At 39.2% G+C, this 27,612-nt stretch overlaps 2 protein-coding genes across 10 annotated transcripts in view; one reads left to right on the top strand and one right to left on the bottom strand.

Moving 5' to 3' along the window:
• The window catches only part of DNAJC24 (DnaJ heat shock protein family (Hsp40) member C24), a 57,918-nt gene extending 46,513 nt beyond the window's left edge, over positions 1–11,405 (top strand). The window contains exons 4-5 of the mRNA XM_054025952.1: positions 6,110–6,178; positions 7,705–11,405. Of these exons, the coding sequence (XP_053881927.1) occupies positions 6,110–6,178; positions 7,705–7,829 (194 nt within the window). The 3' untranslated portion in view covers positions 7,830–11,405. The remainder of the gene's footprint in view (positions 1–6,109; positions 6,179–7,704) is intronic.
• IMMP1L (inner mitochondrial membrane peptidase subunit 1) overlaps positions 11,024–27,612 on the bottom strand; it is a 71,745-nt gene continuing 55,156 nt past the window's right edge. For all 9 annotated transcript variants that reach the window (XM_054025949.1, XM_054025945.1, XM_054025943.1 and 6 more), the window contains 2 exons: positions 16,677–16,787; positions 11,024–11,217 (listed from right to left, as the gene is read on the bottom strand). In XM_054025949.1, the coding sequence (XP_053881924.1) occupies positions 11,149–11,217; positions 16,677–16,787 (180 nt within the window). In that variant the 3' untranslated portion in view covers positions 11,024–11,148. The remainder of the gene's footprint in view (positions 11,218–16,676; positions 16,788–27,612) is intronic.

Below are 27,612 nucleotides of genomic sequence, written 5' to 3'. Positions count from 1 at the left end.
ACAGGTCAAGCATCATATTCTGAATGACTTTTAATAATAATGGGTCAAATTATTTCCTGCTGTAACTCTGTTGATTTCAGTGGAAGTACACTGAGGATGAATCTGGCCCATTGAAGTTTTTAAATTACAATTGCAGCAGTGGACAGGAAAAGCACAGTTTAAATTCTAAACATCAGGCTCCATCCTATAGGGTATTTGAGTTAGAGGGACTGCTAGTGGCCTGATTTCCTCAATCTCCCACCTATTTCCAAAGTCAACAAAGGTGTTGTAGGAAGCATGGTGGGGATTGTGAGAGAAACACTGCTCCCCCCATGTCACTGTTTCTCCCTTGGTTTGCCCCTATCCATGCTTGTGTGTTGAAATCCCCTTCATGGTGGCATGTGGCCTCTCCCTCCCTTGTGCATGCTACCTGTGAAGTACTACCTCCATTCGCATACCCGTTTGTATGAGAAACTTGTCCTGACACAGAGCACTCCTTCATGAAATCTGTGAAGGGTGGCCTGTTTTTTCAGCCCAATTTATGTCTTCCCCCTTCAAGGGAAGCTGGGAAATGGTGGGACTTCCACAGCCTAAGGTAACTTTTTTTTCTCTGCCTGCTCACTACACTGCAGAGGGGAAGTTGGACCTATCCTGCCCTCTGAAACTTTCTCCCCTTTCTTCACAAGTTTCTCTTTCTCTCGCCCCACCTCTAAGAAAAGAGGCCTCATAGTGAAGTCATCTTCTTGTCCCATGAAATAGAATAAGAAAGTAGATAGGTGTTTTTTTTCTCCCAAGTCACTACAGCAGGAATCAGCAAAGAAGAGACTGACGGAGACTTTTTCTTTTTGTTGCTGCCAGAAATATTAATGGTTTCCATTATAATAAATGCTTTATGACTACAAGTCTGTAAGTTGGATTGAGCAGAACCCAAGTAACGTTAAAATATACTTCACATGAATTAAGACAATACTGAACTTTCATTTTATGTTGGACATTTTATTTTAGACACATTACAGTTTTTGAATAGGCGGAAGAAAATGAGCAAAAGAATGCTCAGTGCTACTGTGTGTGACTAGTTCTAGCTAAAAGCACTACCCTAGCTCTTATTTGGCTAATTTAGAGCAAAGACTGAACTGAACAGTAACTGAACATGACCTCTCAATGTGATTCTGTGTCCAAAAGACCTATAGTGTGATCCTGGGATGCATAAATGAGAATCTCTAGTAGTAGTAGTAGTAGTAGAGAGGGGTTTTTTTTACTTCTGTATTTGGCAATGGTGTGACCGCTGCTTGAATGGTGCGCACAGTTCAATAAGGATGTTCATAAATTGGAGAGGGTTCGGAGAAGAGCCACGAGAATGATTAAAGGATTAGAAAATATGCCTTATAGTGATAGACTGAATCTGTTTAGTTTAACAAAGAGAAGGTTAAGGAATGACTTGATTACAGTCTATAAGTCTCTACACGGGGAACAAATATTTAATAATGGGTGCTTCAATCTAGCAGAGAAAGGTATAACACGATCCAATGGCTGGAAGTTGAAGCTAGACAAATTCTGACTGACCATTTTTAAATCAAGATTGGATGGATACCTAGCACACTCATGCAATTACTTTGAGGAAGTTCTGTTGCCTGTGTTATACAGGAGGTCAGACTAGATGATCACAATGATCCCTGCTAGCCTTAGAACCTATCTGTCTCTCTGAATAAGAAAGATTGGTTGACAGGTATCTCTGTTATCTTTTTTCCTCATACTCCTTTTGTGTCTCTCTTTTAATAGTAGCAAAGTGTTAGAAGTGTGTGGGTTAATTTTATTTTAATCTGTACCTCTTTAATATACTGTATGTATTTGGGATAGGCTAGGTCAAGGAGGTTTTATTGATCCTTTCATTATCTCTGAGTTCTCTGATTTGTTTTAATTGCCTTCATTTAGTCTAATTTAGATGATATTTCAAGTAAAATTAGAATCACAATTTAGTTGCAAAAGAAAACCTAGAACACAGGCCAGATTTATACTAACTGGCTGTTAATTATTTGCATTTTTAAAAAAGAATAATTCTCAATGTCCAGTGTTTATATATTAGTGAAAAATGATAATTAAGGCAGTTAAAATAAGTGTTTCATTTCACTACTGATAAATTAATATTTGCTAACTGCTGTGTTATGTTCATAAGAGTGACACCAAGATGGTAGACCTACAATTAAAAAAAAAATAAAACACTTTTGTTCAAAGATATTCTTCTGGATGATCAAATGTTAACCATAGAGAAATTTCTGAGTGCTGGTTGATAGGGTCATGCATATATAATTGGTTCATATGTTCCCTTGTTACAACAATATAATATACCACCGGGGGCGGGATTGATTTAAGTCACCAATTTAAATATGATTTCAATCATGAAACCATAATTTAAATCATCCATTTAATCTTGTTTTACATTTGTATTTTTAAAATTATTTTCCTAAAGAAAGGTTCATTCTTACTAGTCTTACATATGATCACTAACACATACCCTTTACACTAAATTTGATCATTCTTTTTGCTAACCAGGAGGATATACACATGTATTTAAGCAATTCTTTGGATTAACATACATTTATTCAGATTCTTATTTTTTATTATTGTATATTAAATTAGAAAATGAATGACACTTTTTTATTTACTAAGTAATTAATATTTATCCATATTTGTGTCAAGCTGCACTTGGATGGAAATTGGAATTAAATTAAAATGCACAAAAACAGCATTTTATAAATTATTAGTTAAATAAAATAACCTTAAATGTGCTGGAAACATAAAGAAAAAAAGGTAGTTTTCTCAAAACATGTTCTGCATTTAAAATTGATTTTATTAAATTAAGTATTATCTGTAATAAGTATATTGCACTGATACTTTTTCTGTACACCATGTCCTTCAAGGATTTAGAAATAAAAGATCTCATCCTCTTGCACTTCATTTTTATTCATATATTGGCAGAGGAAAACAAGCTTGCTTTCTTTTTCAACTCCCAATCAGTTTCTCAACTTGGAATGAACTAGTCATTGAAGTGAACTAGTCGAATGAACTGAAATGAAGAAACTGTTTTTTCTGTAACTGCAGAAGAGTCTACTGCTGTCAAAAGTTGGTGTAGCACTTCAACAGACTCTAAGTCCAGGTGTTTAGCCTGTGACTTCATTTCATTGGCTTGACTTTCTTTAAAACTTTGGCAACAAATGTACTGCTTGAATATTATTTTTTAATTTAAATGATTTTCATACATTATAGTAAGTTAAGGCCTTAATATATGTTGTCATGATTTCAAATTTAATTTTAAAGTTTTTTAAATTGATTTTTATCCACTCTACATACCACTGTGCTGTCAAATTAAGAATCCTAATTATGAATGGCTTGCTTTATACAGTTAATGTTTGAAGTCGACTTATGTAATAGTTCTATATGTTCTAAAATTTTTAAGTGATTGCTCTCACATCATAAGCCTTAATACCATCATATAGAAAATGGACACTAGACTAGATTTAGCCTATTATACCTAATCTACAGGGAAAGGTGCAAATTACTTTATGTAGTCGCCTCATGTAGTTTCATACAAGGGGAAAAAAGTGTTTAAATTACTAATAACACAACAGTCTACACGCATATCAATCTTACCTAAGGTCCAGGTAGGCCTACTTTATCCCAGACACCTCCACCTCAGAGGACTGGGGTTCAGTCTACTTTATAGTAGCCTCTGCCTTTTTCCCCTTTTCTTCAGGGGCTGAGTTTTTAACCACCTCATAGTTCTTTTTCAGCTTCCTAACTGGTTTCTCTCTTACTATGGATACGGTTGTATTTAGCTGGGATTAAAGTAAAACTTCAAAATGAATGACACCTGCATTGTCACTTAAGTATCTGTAAATGGGGCTATCGCAGGGATCGGCAACCTTTCGCCCGCGGCCCGCCAGGGTTTGTTTACCTGCTGCATCTGCAAGTTTGGCCGATGGCGGCTCCCACTAGCAGGCTGCGTGCCAAAGGTTGCTGGGCCGGTTTGTTTACCTGCCGCGTCTGCAGGTTCGGCCGATCACGGCTCCTACTGGCTGCGGTTCACCTCTCCAGGCCAATGGGGGCTGCGGGAAGCGGCGCGGGCCGAGGGATGTGCTGGCCGCTGCTTCCCGCAGCCCCCATTGGCCTGGAGCGGCAGACTGCGGCCAGTGGGAGCCACAATCGGCCGAACTTGCAGACGCGGCAGGTAAACAAACCGGCCTGGCCCTCCAGGGTGCTTACCCTGGCGGGCCGCGTGCCAAAGGTTGCCAATCCCTGGGCTATTGGATGCTGTGATGTGCTTTCCTGCATAGTGCTCTCAGCTCCTGCTGGAAGTAACCGTTTGTAATCTTATAGCAGAAAACGCTAACAATCAGACAAGATTTATAAATGTTTATAAAATATTACAAGTGTTTGTATGGCCTTCACACCAAGTATATATGGTGGCTAGTATATAGGACAGATAATTCCACAGTATCGGCTGCGCACCACCTTATAACAGTGACTTTACACGGTTCTCTATCTCTTAGCAAGTGCTGCAGCCTGCCAGTAGACCTGCCCTGTCTCTCACATGTCACTTTAGGAACACTTTGCCCTCCTCTTCCTTCCAGAGGTAGCAGGCCTGCTAACTGAAGCACGCACCGAGTGGAGGAAACAATGCTCGTTCAGTAATAATGCCGTAATCCTGACTAGTGGCTAACTATGTCTATAGTCGTCTTCCTGCTCCTTGTCATGTCTACTGCCAGTGGCTTAGTCTTTATATTCCTGCAAAGCAGGTCCTGCTAGTCATACATTTTCCTCTCTCCCTTCCCTCCCAGTCGACTCTGTCTAGTGCACAGCCACCATGGGAACTTACGCTCCACGCAGGTCCTGGATCTGCTTTATCTCCCTCTCCCGGGAAAGGTTTTCCTGCACCACGGTATCCTGATGTACCTCAATGATATCTTCTCCATGGGCACTTTTCCCTTAGTCCCTGGATTCTTCCCTCAGTAGCCCTTTTCACTGTCTTTTTTTAAGCTGCTATCCTCAGTTTCTCTCATCCAAATAGAAGGGCAAAAAGTCCTGAGGAAAAGGATAGGCCAAGTCCTCCTCCATTTCAGAGGATGGTGAAATACTCTGCTTCCATTGAGGAATATAATATAAATGCACAAAGTCATACAGTGCCCTGAAGAGAAACCTACCTATCTGACCATAGGAAGGCGAGTAGATGCATTGCCCAAACTGGTTGCCCAAGTTATGTAAAGACCCTGAAACTCAAAAGAGCCCCAGGCTTATTCATTGAATAAGAATCTGAAATCCACCATTTAAGAGGGATTAATGTTGTTTTAGCTGCAGCTCTGTGACAGGCCACGTCCTATGTTGTAACCTCTAAAGGCCTTGAGCAAACTGCATATATCAAATCTAAGTAGGCTGGGAAAGTATAAAAACTAGTTAAGGGTCTTTGTTCCTCCAATATGATGTGTCAAATTGCATTACATGCTTTACATTCCATTTCATGCTGTTCTTCATCATTGCTAACTGTGGATCTTTGAGCATCAGAACATCTAAATCTCACTTGGTACAGGCCAGGACTATCATTCTAAAGCTGTTTGGAGAGATCCTGTATATCATAAAAGAATGTCTGGATCTCAGCAAGCTTTGACTGTCTGTAGACAAAAAGGTTAATTCTGGGTCCTCCTTTCAGAAGTCCAAAAGTAAGCAGGGGCCTAGCATTTCGGCTCTAGAAAAGTAGCTACATCTGTTATTCTGGGCATTTATATCATGCTTGTCACAATGGTAGCTAAACTTAAAAATGAAAGCTTGCCCATTTAAACCTCCCTCGCATCCTTTCGGGTGAGTGGATGACCTATTTAAATCAGTATCCTGCCCTTCAATGTTTTCTTAAGCTTTTGGAAGCATCTTTGGGGTATTGTGAGTCACTCCTAGCCTTTTAACAGAGACATTAGCACCAAAACCATTTTAGAGAAATGCCTCTTTGACCACAGTATCGGCCATCCAGTGATTTGACTGGTGAACTGCGTATACACCGGACTACCAATGTATAGGTAAGAAACCAAATAGTTCTGTCTCTTCAGTTTATCAGAACTGAACATGTATCACTACTTTCTTTTAGAAGATGATCTAATGCAAACATGGCCAGTGGATGCTCAAATTTATCTTGAAGACATGTCCTGGAATAAGGGTATGAATGTTTCACCTTTTTTATATGGGGAGAGGAGGGATGGGATAGCTAACAGACTTGACTAGAGTCATCCTGGCTGCTTCCTCAGGGCAGGTCTACACTACCGCTTAAGTCTATCTAACTTACATAGCTCAGGGGTTGAAAAAGCCTCCCCCCATACCGCCCCGCCATGCAAGTTTCAAGGCAAGTCCATACCGGGGCTACGTCATCAGGAGATGCTCTCCTGCCGACATAGCTTATAGTTTTTGCCAAGGTGGAGTAATTATGCTGACAGGAGAGCACTCTCCCATCAGCATAGCGCGTCTTCACCAGATGCGCTACAGCGGCGCAGCTGCATTGGTGCACCTGCACCAATGTAACACTGTAGTGTAGACTTGCCCTCAATCTTTGAGCCTCTTTGAGCTTTTTAATGTGCCTTGACTGTGATGACTGGAAATGTTTGCTAAGTTTTCTATATCTCGTTTGACATGTTATTGTTCTGATTTATCTAAACTTCTGTATGTGGCTTGTCTTTCCCTTTGAAATTTACTTCCTCCCCCTTCTTTTTTTTTGTTTGTTTGTTTTCTTTGCTTGTATTTTGACTTCATTTAATTTTTGCTGCTCTATTCTTCATTGCCCAATATTTTCCTTTTTCTTATCAGTCTCATCTTCTCATATCTTTATAAGTTATGCAAATGCCCTTCCTCAGTGCTGCTAGATATAGATTTGGAATTGCCACTTGGCTTTCCATGGTAGTCAATAGTTTTGCTCTCCTTTTGCTGTTTTCAGTGGTAGAGAAAACCCTTCCTTCCTCAGAGAAGCAAGTGGGTTTGAATCCTTTGCTGTTCTCACACACAAGATTTCCATTTTGTCAGTGTTTCACCTCTCTACTTCATTATAATTTGTGAGGTTTTATCATTTGACATTTTATTTTTAAAAATCGTGGAAACTGTGTAACTTGCCCTCTCCTTTATGCTTCCCCTCTCTCCTCCAACCTAACTTCAGAACTGTTTTTGAATCTTCATAACCTGCATTACTGAGGCCAATTATTAATCACAGAAAATTGTATTTACAACCTGTTTTCACATAAGTGATTTCCAGACTTCTCCAAGATTCTTGGCATTCTTTCACAATCCAGTCCTCCTTGCTCAGAGTTCACCACTGGTTCTCTGCAGATTCCTAGCACTACTTCATTGGTGGGGGTACACTTTTAAAAATTGAATTATTGTTTGTTTTTATTAATGAAAAGATTCCTCTCCTGCTAGGCACAGGGAGTGCCTCATAGTCAATGAAACAATAGCCTTTTATGTTACAGATATAGCTATCTGAGAGTTAAATACTGTTGTAGGAACTGTTGTATTCAGGCTCTACCTTTCTTAATAGTGATAAGAGGTCCTTCACAAACTCTGCAAACTTATAACTTCCATCATCAGTTCAACAGTAAGATTACATATTTCAATCTTAAAAAGGAGCTTTGCAATGATGGCTTCAAACAATTTGTTTGTTCTCAAGCACTAAGTTTTTTTTTTAATTGTTTGTTTCAACAGATGAAGAATGTTATACACGCTTATGCCGATGTGGTGGGAAGTATACTGTCTCCAGAAATGAAGCTGAAGAGGTTTCCTTGGTTTGCTGTGACACGTGTTCATTAATTATAGAGATCCTTCGATGAAATAACAGTTGCCCCACTTGCATGTGTTGGTTTCATCCAGCTGAATAGTCAGTGGACAGAATCGGTTAGTAAATGTTTCAGGGGAAAGGTGTGCATTGCAAGTGCTAGCACACTGTCAGGGCTGAAAAGGAGGGCTTAAATCTATTTTCAAGTTTTAACCAGAAGACCTTAAACAAAAGAGCTGTAAGTGCTTCAGTTAATCAAATTAGACACATTTCTGTACTTAATAGAATTTGAACTGTCCTGTGAAAATGGTGCTTGTTCTGCTTGTTTTCACTGATTTGAAAACTGTCCTTTTCCTGCCCTAAAAATGAGTGCTTTCATCATTTTTAATTAATTTATTTACATTCCGTTTGTTTGGTCTAGATGCCACTCGTTTCTCTCTAAGATTATAACGGTTATAGCTGGGGGACTACCTTCAGAGTAGCTAAATCTCACATTACCATCAAAGATGACAAAAGTTACCTTATAACACTTAACACTGAAACTGTTACTGGAATTGGAAGAGAATGGAGATCAGCCTAATATGTTCAAAGGAAGGAAGGTAAAATTTCGAGGAAGCAGCTGCTGTACGAAACAATGGTCCTGTGCCTTCTTAAAAAATGGTCAAAGCTTTTTAAGCAATCTTACAATATGCATATGCAACTGAATTGAGGGGCTTATGTGCACAAAGTTGTTACCTCTTTCCTACATGTGATGTGTTAGTAGACTCCAGTAGTTAAGATCAGAGCCATGTAATAGTTTAATAACGTCTCCCATATATTAAGGACTGCATTTCTGCAAATGTGCTGTTTGAAGTGTTACTAATACAGAGTGGTTCTGCCACCTCAAGAATTTGCATGGTGACTTGTGTCCAAGAAACAGCTTTGCAATCATAGTTTTGTCTAAGTCATTTGGACTTTTAATTTAACTACATTGGTAATATTTTATGAATGGAAACTTGAGCGTAAGTCCACAATAGGATTTAGGCACAAAGTCAAAAATTTAGATCCTCAAAGCCCCTGCTCAGCTGCTGCCTAACCCTGCATGTGGCTAAAATTTCTAGGTGCCTAAGTTGCCAGTGGTGAAATCCGCAACATGCCTACAGTTCTGTGAGTGGACAAGTACAAAGCCACCTAAGTCCTGAAACTGCTGAGCTGCTCAGGGTCTGATTTGGTAGGTGTTCTCAGAGTCTGCCTAAGAGCATGCCTACTGGATTGGACCCCACATAAAACAGGATGGGTATAGCAGTAGCCCAGTAGTTGAACACTCACCTGGGATATGAGTGATCTGGAGCAAGGACTTGAACCCAGGTCTATCCCATCTTAGATGAATATCCCAATCACTAGGTTATAGGGTATTGTGAGTGAGTCTCTCCTATTGATGTTGTTCTACTTAAATAGTCATTGGTACAGGGACCAGACCTGTGTCCCACAGATGAATATCCTAACCACTGAGCTATAGAGTCACTCTCTCTGGCCCAATTAATAATGGCTATCGTCACTGCCTAATCTTTTTTATGAGAAAGGGCTGACCTTGCTTAAACTCCCCCTAGAGTTAGACACGTATGGCTGTGAATCCCTAGTGAAGATGGGTGCCCAGCTGCCCTTGAGGGGCAGGGCAACTCATGCTGTGTATGTTCTGTGGAATGTTACTGAGAAATGACTGGAGTGGCAAAAGAAAGTTAACCTGTCAGCACTATGGCTACTGCCACACCAGCATGGGGTGCCTGAGGACATAAAAAGCGACAGAGTTCTGTGGCACCTTATAGACTAACAGACGTATTGGAGCATAAACTTTCGTGGGTGAATACTCACTTCGTCAGACTTTTGAGTTAGTCTGGATCTGTAGATACAGACTAACACGGCTTCCCTCTGATGAGGACATAAAGTATCTAATAGAGAAACTGTACCATGGTACATTTAGCTGCGTGAGGGTCAATGGCTGTATTAGAGACTGATTTTCAATAGAATTGGCGTATAACAGGGATGTGTTCTCTCACCTGCATTATTATTTAATGGTCTAATAGACTATCTGATTGAGGACAATATAGGAGGTGTGAAACTTAGATTCATTTTTTGAGGATCTCAAGTGTATGGATGATATTGCCTTACCTGGTATTGACCAACTACAGCTAATGTTGGAAGAACTGCAAAAAATTGCAGAATCTATGGGACTTCAGATTAATGGTTATAAAGCCAAAGCCATGCATGCCTCCTGTAAAATGGAAACAAATGACCTGCCAGTGCTGCAAGTAGATGTTAATGACACTGAATAGGTGAATAGTTTTATCCATTTGGGTAGTCAGTTGACAGCAGGAGGTGCTGTATCCAGAGAAGTCATATGTTAGATTGGTTTTGCATTAATGGCATTTCACCATCTTCAGAGCCCTCTATTTGGGCAGCAGGATATGTGTGTTACAATTAAGAATTCAATGCAGTAGTGATGATAACTCTGTTATCTGTATGGAGGAGAAACATGGCCATTAAAAACAACTGAGAAGAGAATACTAGATAGTTTTTAGTGTCAAAAGTTATAGCATATTCTTAAAATCCATTAGTTTGACTTTTGCCACAGACTAGATGAACCTGGCAAGTTGCAACAGTTGAGAACAAGTTGACAGAAATGGTGGGGTCGTGTCCAGTGTGAAAAAGGAGGTACACCTTTACAGAAGGTTAATAGAGCTGAGGTTGAAGAAAGCAGAGCATGAAGCCAGCCATGAATGAAGTTGGAAGATACTATTTTGAGGGATTTAAGAAGCCTAAATCTTCCCATCCTGACTCTTGCTGAAGGAAGAAAACTTGCAAGGGACCATTCAAGATGGAAGTACTTTCTACGTGCCACCACAGCTACATCAGAACCATGTGAATCTGCTGCTGCTTCTGCCCCACCACTCTCCTTAGTATTTTGTTCTGCTTAGCTTGGGTAGCTCCCTTACTCAGCTTGCTGCCTTCTGTTAATACCATTCTTAGGTGCTTAGCTCTCCCCATGCATTGCAGAGGGAGACTGGGTGCCTAAAATTAGGCATTGTGAAGCTGAGCCAAAATCCCCTGTAAGGGTCTAGCCCTTAGACTTTAAGATACTTTCTGTGTGAACTCACCATGAATGGTTAAAGAAAGCTGAATAACTTATTCTGTAATTACAACAGCATTTAATTTCCATAACTGACTTCAGCATATGTTTTATTCTAGATGCTAATAAAGTGAAACTTTAGCTCAAAAAGTCGCAATGTTTAATTTATTGTAAATACAAATACATTGTTTCATTCAATCAGTAAAAAAAGCTATTAAAGCATTGTAAGACAGTTCAGTAAACTGGCAGAATTCACTTATTAGTTTTCTTAATCATCCAAAAATCTGTGACCGTTGGGGCTAGCACGCAGAAATCCAAAATCATTCAGAGGCCATATCTGTAAAATGAAATATGGTAAAAGTTAGTTGATTTAAAACTCTAATTTCAATCCTGTACACACCCATTTATCCAAATGGCCTGAGGGACATCAGAAAGTTTCTGATAACTGAACGGATAAACAGAGTGCTATTTTATGCTTCAGTTTCACTGATGTAGAAATGTGGGGAATAAAAGGAGTAATGCTGATGTTTGCTTAATACTTTGTACTTTATAAAAGAGTAAAGTAACCCAACTTTGAGTTTATTAAAACACGAAAAATGTATTAAATTACTGTGGATAGAATTCTGATTTTTTTTTTTAAACTGACTAATCACAGTCTGACACAGACATTGTCAGTTGCTGTTGCTGCTGAAACGGGATTCGGTCTCAGTAGTTGCAAGTAGCGGCTCAGAACCACTATACAAATACAAAGCCATTGATTAGTGATGAGCCTAATGAGATGTTACTAGTGGGTGATTAACTAACAAGGCTACATGGGAGAGATGTGTGGCTTCAGATAACTAAGATTATTCGAAAAGAGAATGTGGATAAGTGGAATTATACTGTATTTCCATACTCAGTCTTATTATATATACTTTACATTTGTCACCTTTTAATTCTTTAGTTGAGATGAGGATACCATAATAGGAAGATTTCCTTCTTACTTATCAATCTTTTTAATACCCTCCATATCTGACAGTCTGTATTATAGGGTAATATAGTAATAATAATTCTTCCTGCTGGCTGGAGGCAGAACAAAGATTGACAGCTAGCCTGGGTCCAGGACCACTCTTCTGTGGGGAACCCAGAATGATTGCTTACAAAGCTGAAAAATATTTACTGAATATAGTAGTATAAGTCACCTAACTTGGACATATGACTCTCATAACACAGCCTTAGGAAGCTTATAATCTGGGACAGTGGAGAAAAACAACTTCAGTTCTCAGACAAATGCATCCACGCTGGTTGGGCCAGAATGTCAGACACGAAGAGTATTAGAAAATTCACAGGTAAAGAGAGTTTTCCTTTCTCACCACATCCTACCCCGACCCGGTGTCTGACAGTCCGTATTGTGGGATGTGGAAAGCATACTCAACTTTGGAGGAGAAGGGGGTGATTCAAATTGTTTACACAGGAACTTGTCTTGGGTTAGTGCTGGGGCAGCACATGTTGCAGTACCCTTCTCCTGAATGCTGCATTTAAGGAAGAAGAGAAATCGACGCTGTAATGCTTCATGAACAAGTGCACGGATGTCCACATAGCTGCCTAACAGATTTCACATTAAGCACCAGACCTTTTTGCCCAACAAATTGCTGAACTCCTTGGAATAAGCTGTGAGGTTATCCGGTAGATTTGCTCCAGGTGCTCTATAAGCTTCAGTAATATATGCTTTGCTCCATCTTTCAGTAGAGGATTTAGAGGCCTGCCTTTTAGCTGAAGAGTAATATAAATGCTGTGGACCTCCAATAAGTTTTCATGCTCTTCATTGAAAGTACTCTGCTTATATTCCTTTCATGCCATTCAGTCTCCTGTTGGAATCGCAAAGAATCAGTCCATCACTTGAGGGAGTACGTGACTGACCTGAGATCAGTGATTCTCAGATCCTGATTGGTTACAATTTCTTTTTGATATGGTAAGAGTAATCCTAGACATCTCCATGGTATCCAGGATCATTCCTAAATGCAGAAGTCCTTGAGATGGCTGGAAGCTCAGTGGTTTGAGCATTGGCCTGCTAAACCCAGGGTTGTGAGTTCAATCCTTGAGGGGACCATTTAGGGATCTGGGGCAAAAAATTGGTCCTGCTAGTGAAGGCAGGGGACTGGACTTGATGATCTTTCAAGGTCCCTTCCAGTTCTGAGATATGGAGATATACCTATTAAAAAAAAAAAAAAAGAAAAGCCTCTTCTCTTTGTTTACAGAAAAACCATGATCCTGTAAGTCTCCCCTGGATCCTGAAGGACAATCTGATAGGGATACACGTGTATCCTCTTTCTAACAATGGCTTCTAAGCCCACCCGAATCTTGTTGGATAACCTCTGGGGTAGTCACTAGTCCACAGAGAGTCCTGTCCTGAAAATGCTTCCCATTGTAACAGAGCACAGACATTTTCAGTGAATCTCCCTGATTGGCACATGAAGATAAGCCTCTTCAAAGTCTGCTGACGTCATGAAATCTTGGGTGACAGAGCTGCAATGACAGACTTCAGGATTTTTATCCAAAACTTGAGAGAGCTGGTGGATTTGTTAAGAGACTTAAGATCTAAGATGGCTCTTGTGTTCCTATTCTTCTTTGGGACAGAAAAGAATAAAGTACACACCACAGAATCTGTCTTGTTGATCCTGATTCTATGGCTCAAATGTTGAGATGTTCGTTTGCTTTGTTTGGTACTTATCTGTTCTCTTTTCTGGGACAGACTATGAACTTGTCTTTGAGGAATTTGGTAAGTTCAATAGCATAACCCTGTAGAACTGTCCCTAGTATCCACCTGCCTGATGTAGGTGTCTCCTGTAAGTGGACAAACTTCTGAAATCTCCTCCTCTCCCCCTTACTCCATCCCAAGATAAGAGGTAGTGTTGGATGCTGGGCACAGAGTCAGGTAGATGATTTATAGTTTTATGCAGGTCTTCCAGAAGACCACTGTTTGAAGTTTCTTGATCTATTGACTTCCAAATATGAAGTCTCTATGGATTTCTTGTGGGCTGGTAAGCATAAACCGAAAACATGTGCCAAAGAAAAGTTCTATAGATCTCAGGTCAATGACATGGAAAAGACTTTCTTCTCACCTGCTTCTGCTACTGTTTCCCCCTCCCCCCCATGTCCTCACCAAACATCTTGCCCCCTAAATACTTGGCTGAGATCATAAGGTGTTTTACCTGTGTATTTGGTTTCCAGAGATGGAGCCAGAGGAGTCTTTGGACTACCAGATTAGATGCCTCGGAGCAAGCTGTGAATCTAAGGGAATTCAGAGAAGCATTTGCTACAAGAGAAGCTGCTAATCAGATCTTATTCGTATTTGCTTTCAGTTCAAACTTGCCTTCAGTTTTTTTTATCTGAACCTGGCCTTACTGGGTCATACAGTCTATCCATGCTAGACTCACCCGTGGCTCTCCCTCTGAGGCTATTAGTGTCTTTTAGTAATGCAGTGGCTGCTGCATCCACATTTGGTAAAATGACCAAGTCTTTCTTGTCCATGGGTAAAGAATAGAATAGAATCTCTATCATTTTTCTGTGGAGGATGCTTAGCTTTGCTTGGGAGCCCATTAAACTTTGACTACTACTTCAAATAATGGAACACACAATTCTTTCTTTGCTTTAGTTGGAAAATAGTTCTGAAATGCTTTTCTGTTTTTTTTCTGGGATTGGTGGCTCCTGGAGTGTTTCATGGAGTGAGAGTAGGATAAAACAGGTTTGCTCCAGCCGGCAATCTGGCTCAAAACCCCTCTGCCAATAGAGAGGTTTAAAAAAAAAAGATTTAAATCAGTTTTCCATGAGTTCAGATGATTTTGGTAGTCCTGTCCTGAAGGACTCTGCTACAAAGAGGAGATCCTTGGTCTGCCTTCTGCCCAGGAGTGGAGGCAAAGATGTCTGGGGTTCTCCACGGAGAGGCACTCCAGGACCTAGGGTGGCTGTTAATCTTTGTTCTGCCTTCAGCCAGCAGGGAGATGTGGAATACCCCACAGGACAGACTGTCTGACACCAATCATGATTGCTCAGGATATGCATAATTTTTAAAAAAATAAATTATAGCAACTGAGTTTTGTTAGTTCTTTTTTAAAAGTAAAGAAGAAATGTTCTCTCAATAACTACAATATGGTGTTATGCAGATTACTGTACTCTGATTTATAGCTATAGCAGTGTTACACATCTCAATAGTTTCCTAAAACATACAGTGTTTTGAAGTATAAACTCACTCTTGTTTGTTACACACCATATGCTTTATTCTCATCAGCAGAACATTAATAATCATCAGTTGGCAAAAGGCCACCTCAGACTAAAAAATATAATATTAAGTGGCAGTTCTCTACTCCTGTCACAGTGACTGGAGATTTTTCAGTAAGATGACTAACACTATATTCTCACTAAAATAATTTAATGGGCTCACTAGCTACATATAAATTTTACGTGGGTGATGCACTAACTAGCTTTGTAATTTTGCAGGTTTAGGTCAAACTTTAGGCCACAACCTCTACACAACTTATCCTTGTGGTTATTTGTCAATATCACAAAATCACTACACTGTTTAGAATAATCATTGTTCTATGCTCTAGAAATGCATGTTAAGACAAACATTCAGGGATGGAACAGCTAGAACTTGTAATGTGCCAGGGAGACACTGATGGCAAATCTTTTAATAACCCATAAAGAACAGAGGTCAAACAAAGCTGAGGGGAAAATGTTATTTCAGGTTTAGTAAGCAATTACTGATTATGGTCAGTAGTTGCAAGGTTTTCTGAAAAGTGAAAATGCACTCCTACAATTCTAAGCTGCATTAATACACACAATATTTTTTAACAAGAGTTGAGTCTTTTCTGAGCATATATGCCAGTTATGCTGAATTATAGTATATGGTGGTTTTGTGGTTTGTGGCAAATAGTGACCAGCAACCTTTCACTTTGTCCACAGCAGGATTTAAACCTAGTTTTCTAAAGCCTACTGCATGAACCCACTGAATTGTACCAGCTTGCTTCCTATAGTAATTGTTTAGGAAGAGAAATTAATCCTAGTTCCTTATTTTTATAAGTGATTAAATACAGTTGTACACACTGATTCATAATGCAGACAGAAATAATATGAAAATATAATAGGACATAGGGTTATAGAAATATAGGTTATATAAACAGTAAAAGTAAACTTACATGGTTTATTGTGTAACAAAACATTTAACAAGATACTTGATTCATATCTAGCAGTGAAGGGCAGAGAATTATGGTGGACCTGTCATGAGTTAAAGTTGGTTCAGAGATTTCAATTTAACAATTATTAAGGATGGCGTAGGCAAGTCAGTGGGTCTAGAGTTAGGGTCCTAAAGTAACTAGGCCTAGAAAAGACAACCTCCCCCCAGTCACTGTTCTTTGCAATATGGAACTATGTCTCAAATGATATTTTGTTTAAAATTATATAAAATAGCTAAACACAAAATGATACTATTTCATCATTTTGGAACTATGATTACAAAAAATGCAAGGTGGGGATGGATTATATTCCACATATATGGAATGGGTACAGATTCATTTGCCAAACTGTTGTCACAGCGTTAATGATGATGATCATTTGAGGTGTACATTTTCAAGTGAAACTATTTGTCTCCATCCCAAAAATATGGAGAGACTTTTCTTGAAACAATCTAAAAGGTCCAAGTTGTTCTGATATTCATCCCCATTTAGTTCAGTGATGTTGCTAAGGATGGGAGTAGATTTTTGCTTTTATATCTTTTTAAAAAATGTTTGAAGTAACTGGTTTTAGATCCTATAGGTATACCTTGAAGCAAATGCGTCCTCTTATCAGTCCATAAGGAACAGGTCCATAACACCTGGAATCTGTAGAATTCCTGAGATTATCTCCTTCTAACCAAACATGCCCTTTAGGCACCTGTAGTTAGGGAAGATCAAAATACAAGTTAGACAATGTAGAATAAGAATATGTTTCTTTAAAGGAAATTCAATCCCCCCAGACATAACCTGTAAAGTGAACCCTTTGGTGTTTTATTTGTCATGCCATGAATTAATACTTCTAAGGTCTCTAAAACAGTGCTAGATTAGAAAAAAAAATTTTTTTCCAAGTATCTGTTCTATCACATGCTCCAGAAACACTAGTTTGCAACAAAAAATCCAAAATGAAGATGTAAGAGGTTAGACCAGTATGACAGGGTCATTAATTTAATAGACTTCAAAAGAGGTCATTAGGATGTTGACTGAAAATCTGCCCTCCTGTCGCAGTAACAGCATGAACAGGGCAGCCACACACTCATCAACATCCTGGGGCCAGCACCAAGGCTAGACCTGTTAGTAGGCTCATGATGATCTAAATGGTAATTGATTGTGACATCAATTACGAATAATCTCATCATTTTATCGGAGTGGGCTTGTCAAAGTTCTAATTAAGATCACAGTTCATTCTATGTGCAGGCAGGATCCACAGCACATTATATTGCAATAATGACCATCACAAAACAGCAAGTCTCTTTTTACAATTTGAAAATTAATGATGGTGACCTTATACTATATGACAAAGACCTTTTATTGCCTATATGTACTATGCATTAACTATATTACATGCCGTAAATTCAGGACCTGACTAACTCAATGAAAACATGAGAAATAGAAACACAGTTGCATTCAGGGGTGCTGAGAGCCACTGAACTAAACTGTAAATCCTGGATATGATGGAAACCACTCAAGCTAGGGTGTGCTGCAGCACCCCCAGCACTCCTAGTTCCAGCACCTACGGTTGCATTAGTAACCAAAATAACACAGTTCAGAGCTGCGTACATTTAATCAGCATGAAAGAATTGATTCAAAATATATAGCATGCAATGACTACGATTCATGCTGGTAAGACAAAATAGTATCACTGAACATTTAACAACTTCAGATAAGGATAGGCTCTTATAAGCAAAATAATTCTTAAACATAATATTTGATAATTTATATGCTTAAGAATATAGGGTAGACTTAAATACTAGTAATACTTCTTCCAGCCACTACAGAAAATTCCTGCTACCCAACCAGTCTTGACTTTGAGAGGGGATCCACTTTAACGGCTAAAAAATGAATATATGAATACACTTGATTAAAAAGAAAAAAGACCATAGTGAGATCCAATGAAATATGCCAATGGGCAGAACATATCACCAAAACAGCAAAGAAAAGCATTAAAGGATTTTACTGACGGGGAGACAGAACAGAAGTAACTAACTAATGAAGGTGGAAGTCAGTAAAAGACAATCAAATGTCTAAAGTCCAACTGATCAGTGTAAGACATCCATCTCAGCATAAATGCATGGAGTTTCACTCCATCGCCTGTAGATCTAGGTTTTAGAATGTGCTGACACTTCCACTTTACTCAAATTTCCTTCATGTCTGATGCTACAGTTATGCTTTAAATGCCCCACTGCAAATACTTATGCTATTTTCTGTTATTGACAGTTTACCCATGCACAGCATTCACCACAACCACTTCTCCCTTCCACCCGTGATCTACTGTCAGGTTCAGTCCTGCAGTATTACATCCATAGGGGCAAAATGACCTTGCTGGTGTAATCCACTACCCAACATCTCCCAGAGCTACAAATAACACATCAAACTACTGTATGCAGTGTTGTAGCTATGTCAGTCCCACAATATTAGAGAGACAAGGTGGGTGAGGTAATATCTGTTACTGGACCAACTTCTGGTGGTGAGAGACACAAAGTGATCACTCTATATCTGACCTATCAATCCTCATCCTCAAAGGAAACCTGCACAACATTTCCAAAAGAATTTACTAGACACTAAAAATCATGGACTGAATAGACACACTGGATTTATGGCTTATTACAACAACCTAAACCCACTAACAACCCCACCCCCAGCTGCTTTCCCGCCTCCCTATGATTGGAGCGGTGTTAACACACCACTTCACCTTGAATGGTCCCTTGAAGTGTTTGTTAACTACTTATGCTAAACAATCTGTTGGGTTGTGACATTCTGGTTAAATTTCCCAGACCTGAAGATGAGCTCTCATAGAATCATAGAAGATTAGGGTTGGAAGAGACCTCAGGAGGTCATCTAGTCCAACTCCCTGCTCAAAACAGGACCAACACCAACTAAATCATCCCAGTCAGGGCTTTGTCAAGCTGGGCCTTAAAAACCTCTAAGGATGGAGATTCCACCACCTCCCTAGGTAACCCATTCCAGTGCTTCACCCCCCTCCTAGTAAAATAGTGTTTCCTAATATCCAACCTAGACCTCCCGCACTGCAACTTGAGACCATTGTGCCTTGTTCTGTCATCTGCCACCACTAAGAACAGCCGAGCTCCATCCTCTTTGGAACCCCCTTCAGGAAGTTGAAGGCTGCTATCAAATTCCCCCTCACTCTTCTCTTCTGCAGACTAAACAAGCCCAGTTCCCCAGCCTCTCCTCATAAGTCATGTGCCCCAGCCCCCTGATCATTTTTGTTCCCCTCCGCTGGACTCTCTCCACAGTTTGTCCACATCCTTTCTGTAGTGGGGGGCCCAAAATTGGATGCAATACTCCAGATGCGGCTTAACCAGTGCCGAATAGAGGGGAATAATCACTTCCCTCAATCTACTGGCAATGCTCCTACTAATTCAGCCCAATATGCCGTTAGCCTTCTTGGCAACGAGGACACACGGTTGACTCATATCCAGCTTCTCATCCACTGTAATCCCCAGGTTCTTTTCTGCAGAACGGCTGCTTAGCCAGTCAGTCCCCAGCCTGTAGCAGTGCATGGGATTCTTTCGTCCTAAGTGCAGGACTCTGCACTTGTTCTTGCTGAACCTCATCAGATTTCTTTTGACCCAATCCTCCAATTTGTCTAGGTCACTTTGGACCCTATCCCTACCTCTTCTTAGTGTCATCTGTGAACTTGCTGAGGGTGCACTCCATCCCATCATCCAAATCATTAATAAAGATGTTGAACAAAACCGGCCCCAGGACTGACCCCTGGGGTACTCCACTTGATACCGGCTGCTAGACATCGAGCCATTGATCACTACCTGTTGAGCCCGACAATCTAGCCAGCTTTCTATCCACCTTATAGTCCATTCATCCAGCCGATACTTTTTTAACTTGCTGGCAGAAATACTGTAGGAGACCGTATCGAAAGCTTTGCTAAAGTCAAGATGTATCATGCCCACTGCTTTCCCCATACCCATATAGCCAGTTATCTCATCACAGAAGGCAATCAGGTTGGTCAGGCATGATTTGCCCTTAGTGAATGCATGTTGACTGTTCCTGATCACCTTCCTCTCCTCCAATGCTTCAAAATGGTTTCCTTGAGGATCTACTCCATGATTTTTTCAGAGACTGAAGTGAGGCTGACTGGACTGTAGATCCCCAAGTTCTTCTTCCTTTTTTTAAAAGATGGGCACTATATTTGCCTTTTTCCAATCATCTGGGACCTCCCCCGATTGCCACGAGTTTTCAAATATAATGGCCAATGGCTCTGCAATCACATCAGCTAATTCCGTCAGCACCCTCGGATGCATTAGAGCTGGACCCATGGACTTGTGCATGTCCAGCTTTTCTAAATAGTCTTTAACCTGTTCTTTCACCACTGAGGGCTGCTCACCTCCTCCCCATACTGAGTTTCCCAGGACAGCAGTGTGGGAGCTGACCTTGTCCGTGAAGACCAATGCAAAAAAAGCACTGAGTTCTTCCACTTTTTCCACATCATCTATCACTAGATTGCCTCCCCCATTCATTAAGGATCCCACACTTTCCCTGACCTTTTTCTTGTTGCTAACATATCTCTAGAAACCCTTCTTGTTACCCTTCACATCCCTTGCTAGCTACAACTCCAGTTGTGTTTTGGCCTTCCTGATTACACCCCTGCATGCTCAAACAATATTTTTATACTCCTCCCTAGTCATTTGTTTCCACTTCTTGTAAGCTTCCTTTTTGTGTTTAAGCTCACCGAAAATTTCACTGTTAAGCCAAGCTGGTCGCCTGCCATATTTGCTATTCTTTCTGCACATTGGGATGGTTTGTTCCTGCACCCTCAATAAGGCTTCTTTAAAATACAGCCAGCTTTCCTGGACTCCTTCCCCCCTCATATTAGCCTCCCAGGGTTATCGGCCCATCAGTTCCCTAAGGGAGTCAAAATCTGATTTTCTGAAGTTCAGGGTCCGTATTTTGCTACTCTCCTTTCTTCCTTTTGTAAGGATCCTGAACTCAACCATCTCATGGTCACTGCTGCCCCAGGTTGCCTCCCACTTCTACTTCCTCTACCAATTCCCTGTTTGTAAGCAGCAGGTCAAGAGGAGAACGGCCCCTGGTTGGTTCCTCCAGTAGTTGCACCAGGAAGTTGTCCCCAACACTCTTCAAAAACTTTCTGGGTAGTCTGCACTGCTGTATTGCTCTCCCAGCAGATGTCAGGGTGATTGAAGTCCCCCATTGGAACCAGGGCCTGTGTTCTGGAAACTTCAGTTAATTGTTCAAAGAAAGCCTCATCTACCTCATCCTCCTGGTCCGGTGGTCTATAGCACATGCCCATCACGACATCACCCTTGTTGCTCTCGCTTCTAAACTTAACCCAAAGACTCTCAACAGGCTTTTCTCCAGTTTCATACTGGAGCTCTGAGCAATCATACCGCTCTCTTACATACAGTGCACTCTGTGTATGCTCGAAAGCTTGTCTCTGTCCTGAACAGAAGCTGATCCAATAAAAGATATCACCTCACCCACCTTGTCTCTCTTGCATAAAACTACTGTCATTTGAAAGGAGTATCAGAAATATCGAGTGCATAAAGGTAACAGGCTCGATTGGCTATAGCCCAATAAAAAGAACAGGTCCTGAAGACCTGAAAGAGAGTTCTGTATAAGCTTGAAAGCTTGTCTCACCAACATCTCCCCCACCTTGTCTTTTTAATCAATCCTTAGTCATGCACAGTTCTGAAACTGTCTCACACCCTAGCCAGTGGTATTGTCTGATCATCAGGACACAAATAGCCCCTCTCTTCCACCTCGCTTCACCTGACACATGGCAAAGCAGAGAGCTAAGCATTCATTAGCAAGATAACAGGTAGGGGTTGGTGGGATCAGGACTCCAGGACTTGCAGAACAACTATGCACAAACATCTGCAGCCATTCACATCTTCATGTGCTCCTGAGCAGAAATTATCTCAACTCCGGCCCATTTGTTTCCTATATAGTGCTATAAATGTGCTTCACTGGTATCACAGTTTGCATACTAGAGAGCATATTTGCAAAGAAGAATAGTCTTACACCATGAAATACACAATTTTGGTAACTTTTACAAATCCTGATGGAAAGCATGACAGAACTCTGCATATCAAAAACTGACTTTAAAGTATTGTAAAAATTATTACAACTAAAAATAATACAGTATGATACCTTTATATGGTGTGTGTCCATCATCTAGGCACCTCACTACAACCAAGAATTAAGACAGGCCACAATCAATAATTTTAAAAAAAGTTGTTTATGCCCCTTTAAAATAAAAGCTAAAGCCCCAGTCCTCCAAAGACTTATGCAGATGCTTAACTTTACACTCTGAGTCAATCAATTAATTCCATGGGATTATTCAAAGTGCATAAAGTTACGTATGTGCATAAATCTTTGCAGGATCAGGACCTTTGGCCTTCCTAATGTTAGAAGGCAGGGCATTCCAAAGCAAAAATATGGCTTTGCTCATTCTAGACTATACTTTCAATACCAAAAGTATAGTACCTTTCTTACCAAAGGGTCAAGAAGATATATAAGGCCAGAGAAGATCAGCAAGATATTGGGACCAAGTCCACTGAAAGCTTTACATTTTAACAGTGGATTATCAAAACTGACCTATACAGACAGCTAGTGTAGAAGACAAAGCAATAGGTAGACTAGACTTTCCTTCTGTACATCCATGACAGAAGTCACACTGCTGCATTCTGCACTCACTGCAGGTGGTGAATCAGCAGCTTAGCCTTCTATGACAAAATTAATTATATCTAAATGCAGAACCAAAAATCCCTACTGTTAAATTCACATTTATCCTTGGAACAAGACTGTGATAGAGAAAATCAAACTACCTAATATCACCATTGCTAGTATTCTCTCATTTTAGGCATGGTCTACACATAAAGTTTTACTCGAATAACGATGTCAGCTCGGTATGTGATTTTTTTTAACCAACACAGTTGTGCCAGAAAAGCCCTAGTACAGGTGCAATTACACCAGTATAAGGTACTTTATAGTGGCATAGCTTATTTCACTTAGGTTGTCTAGAATAAAATATACTGGTATAAGCACTTTTACACTGATATAACTACATCTACGCTAGGGGAGTTCTTTCACATTAAGTACGTTGGCATAGTTAACGTGGCAAAAGTTTTAAGTGCAAAAGGCCTTAGAGTTATACTGATTTTGTACTTCTAGAAAGGTAAAGGTTTATAATTTATGTATTTACTTTTTAGAAATGGATAAAAGTCACAAAAGGCCTGATTCTGCACCCTTACTCACATTGAGTCATATCTTACTATTCAAGTAGTCTCCTTGACTTCAATTCTGTTTTGTGTACGAGGTGCCTGTATTGATTTATGTGGGAATAGCTGAGGAGTAATGTGCTATGTACAACATGAACAAAGATGGAATCATCTAACATCAAAAGAATTTTAAAAAGTAACATTTACTGCCTTAGTGTATTTTCTCTATCATTTTTCCGTGCATGTAAATATGCAGCAATAATTAAGTAGCTGTATTTGTTCCAAAATAAAAAGCACAGAGAATTATACACTCATGCTCTTGTGGTCTCTTCTTTCAGAATTCTACAATAGCCTGTGCTTTTCAAAGGCTGAACTTTCATAAGGTCACAGGTATTCTAATCACCTTGAGCAATATCAAAGTTTTAAATTTAAAAAGAACCCTAAATCATTCCCATTTTTTCTTTTCAGTTCAGAGGCTTCCTTCTTGAGCTATGATAAGAGCTAATCTCAGTGCTGGACAAAAGAATAAAGTCTCTAAGTTCTCATCTATCCCTACTGAGGTCTATTTAAGTGCCTCCTACTTTGGTACAAGCAACAAATGTAATTGCTTCATTGCCTGTGGGTGTTCATTTAACAAAAAAAAGCTTTTGTGAATAAACCACAGGTGTTAACTTTCTTGATTAAAGTGAAATATGATGAAAGAACCTACAATATCAAATGACACATTTACTAAGTACTAATAAAATTTATTTATTTGATTAAGTAAATTGCATCTAATTAAGGAAAAGCATAAGATCTAAAAGATCAACAGTTCTGTTTTAGGACTGCATATTTCATGTCTCACAAATGAAAATTTATTTTTTCTTAATCCTTTAATTATCCTATAACCTGCAGCATATATCTAACAAAGTTGGTATCAAATAGCTTAATTGGCATACTCTATTCATACACTGTTTATCACCTAATTGCATTCATCATTCTTCTGGGTTTCCAATAAAGGTTGTTCATCTTAAAGCTGCCAAGTGGCCTAAAATCTACTAAATCTACTAAAAAGAACCAGAACTCAATATTTTGGAAATAAGTTTTAATCTCTACATTCATGTTATCCTTTTCCTTCTGCACTGGAAACATCCTCACAGTAGTAACATGTGCATGAGAAGTCAATGTAAAGTAGATCTGATATCAATAATTATAAGTATAAATTCAGTTGGTTCTCTTCAGGTAATGTTATATGAGAACTGGAAACTGAAGATTTACTGAGTGACTGAACATTATTGCAGATTTGAATTATTTGAAATATTATATTTTAAGATACAGAACAGCAGCCATTTTGCCTTAAATTCATATGTATTTTTGAATATTTTATTCATTTCATTTGACACATTGAGTGGTTTTACTGCAAGAGCTGCTTATGAATAAAATATACCATTCCTAACCCACTATAAAATGGGTATTTATTTGAATACACTTCCGTGACCCTGATCTGTTCTATTATAATAAGGAACAGTGACAACGGTGCAATAATAGTATCTTTTTATTTTAGAAATTAGTTGTGGTTAAATGTTTACTCATATTGTGAATTATTTTCTCAAAATGTGAGTCATCTGATTGTTTAGGCAGAAGAACTAAGATTGTAAGTCTTGACTTATCTTTAGATTTTAATACTAAAATTCCATGTTATATCATATGACCTTCAAAGGAAACAATGTTAAATCACAGAGGCCCAGATCCTCAGTGAGAGTTAGGCACCTAAAGACCTTGAGGATCTGAACCAAAGTGCACTTTGATTTATTAGTACATCTCACTGCTTATGCATAAAGTCCAATTTTGGACTTGTGAGATGCCCTATCAGCAAGGATTTCAGTTGCAGCATTTTTCTATATTAAAAATAGATGCTGGAAAGTTATTACAGTAAATTATGTCAAAATAATTAATTTACTATTTACTGTAAACTTTGTTTTGTCCATTGCTGATTTTAATAAATTCCATGTAGCATGCACTAATAAATTGTATAAAGATCTAGGACTGTCAGCAATCTAAAAATCGCTTACTGATCAACCTTAATTTATCCCCACTTAAAGCTAATGGGGTTGTACAGGTGTCATTGAAGGCATAATCTGAAGACAGGTGTAGCTGAAGGAACACTTTGGCCTGAAAAACCTCAATTGCTGGGTAAAAGTGAACAATATGGAAATAATCCAGCTCGATTGCTAGAGATCTATGTAGATTTGTGAGGAGGTAGGAAATTAGAAAAAACAAAACAAACAAAAAAACAAGAAGACTCATCTTTTTACTTGTAAACTATGCACATTTCTAGAGGAAATAAGTGAGTGAGACATAATGATTATGAAAACGCACAATGCCATCTTTACAAAGTCAACTTTTCAGACACAATAGCATTTTAAAGTCAGGATCCTTAACTGCTCCAGAACCATTTTTCTGTAATCTTTTCCACAAGTGGTTTGAATGGGCCAAATTTTAAATCAGACACTGACAATGGATCTATAAAGTTTTTTATGAGCAAACATTTGCATACTACAAGCCCACATTCATTTGTTTTATTATTACATGTACCTTTGAGCAATCTGTCTTCACATCCAACTGCCTTTTTTTTTTTTTTTCAGGCAAATATTCATTTGCATATTCCAATCATGTTTTGCTTGTATGGGGAAAAACTTGCCAGTGCAATTTTGGAGGCAAACTTTTAAAAAATTGGCCAACCTCTCTTTTTTAGTTGGTATTTAGTTGGTATTTTATGGCAGAAAAGTGATAGCTCTACATGTTGGAAGGGGGAAGTTGCACAAACTTGGAGCTGTTTCAATTGGATTCTTGTTGAGACGGAAGTCAGATCAGAATAAGAGAGTCTTTAAAATATTGAAAAGCATATTAATAAGTCATTTTACCCCAGGCCCAGGGCCCCACAGGGGTCCCCACGAGAATATAGTATTCTATAGTATTGCAACTTTTTTTAATGGAAGGGCCCCTGAAATTGCTTTGCCCCAGGCCCCCTGAATCCTCTGGGTAGCCCTGGTTCAGAAAGTTTTTGAACATTCCACTACTGTTACGATTGCTTTGTAGTCAAGATCATTGTGGAATTCCCATCTCTGAAATATATAAGGCAGTCAGATGGAGGTCAGGAGATGCTTGCTTTCAACATCACTCTTCAGAGGTTAAGAAATAAGTCAGATTCCGACAATGGTAAATAATGCCCCAATCCTACAAACTGTTATGCATGTGCTTAACTTCGCTATCATGAGAACCATGAGTAGCCTCACTTGAATTAATGAGATTACTTAAGGCAGCAATATTAAAAACATGCATAAATGTTTGCAGGTTTGGGACCTACATATAGTTAGAGATCCAGGGTGGAGAGATTTAAACCACCTGATTTTTTTTTTAAATATTTAAATATAGTTTAGGTTTTGAATAAATACATTTGAAAATTTGCGCTACTGCAACTTAAAAGTAAAATTAGTTCATAATAAATTTTAATGTAATTTTTTTTAAACGTACATAGGGTTTCAGATAGGATTGTACTTGGGGCAGCTAGCCCACCCAGCCAAGGCTACTTTCTATTTGTAGAGTTCTAGGTCAATCAGAACTAGCACAGGTATGTCTACCCAAACTGGAAATTACACCTCCAGCTCCACTATAGACATACCTTAGTCTCCACAAGGCAGTCATGAGCCTTGTGGAAAAAAACGTAGGTAAATATTGTGACAGTGAAGGTCCAGACACCCCAGGGGCAGAAAAGGAAGTCTGAACTCCAAAGAATAAGCAATTGAAGCAACTGTTTGTATACAATCCTACTCTATATAAAAATATGCCAACTAAGGTCTTTTATGAAAGCTTGTAATGTTCTCAACTTGGTGGTAATTAATATTGTGAGGGAGCTTTTTGCCCAGCTATAAGATTTTTGTCTCACTAGAGAGAGTCGTACTTAGCACCCACAGCCTGATAATTGTTAATCTGCATCTGAAGGTGAGCTGAAGAATATACCTTTCTTCCTAGAAGGATCATCTTTTGGGGGTCCTTATCCCTGGCCATTGACTTAGAGGATCAGGCTGCTACTAAAGGTGAGCGTGAAAAGAAATATTCAAATCTTTTTTGGAGAACTTGGTATTCGTAGTCTGCTCTTTTAGACGTTGCTGAGGTCTGCCACAAATCTTTAGCAGGTTCGAGGATACCCTCATTTATTGGCATGGGAAAGCAGCCATGACAGACTGGATGAAAAATGTTGAATAATTTATAGAACCTTTCTTGATTGAC

This window comes from Malaclemys terrapin, chromosome 4 (genome assembly GCF_027887155.1).
Source record: "Malaclemys terrapin pileata isolate rMalTer1 chromosome 4, rMalTer1.hap1, whole genome shotgun sequence".
Classification (NCBI taxonomy): Eukaryota; Metazoa; Chordata; order Testudines; family Emydidae; genus Malaclemys; species Malaclemys terrapin.
Note: the sequence above shows the minus strand (reverse complement) of the source record. Positions and strands in the feature narration are given on the sequence as shown.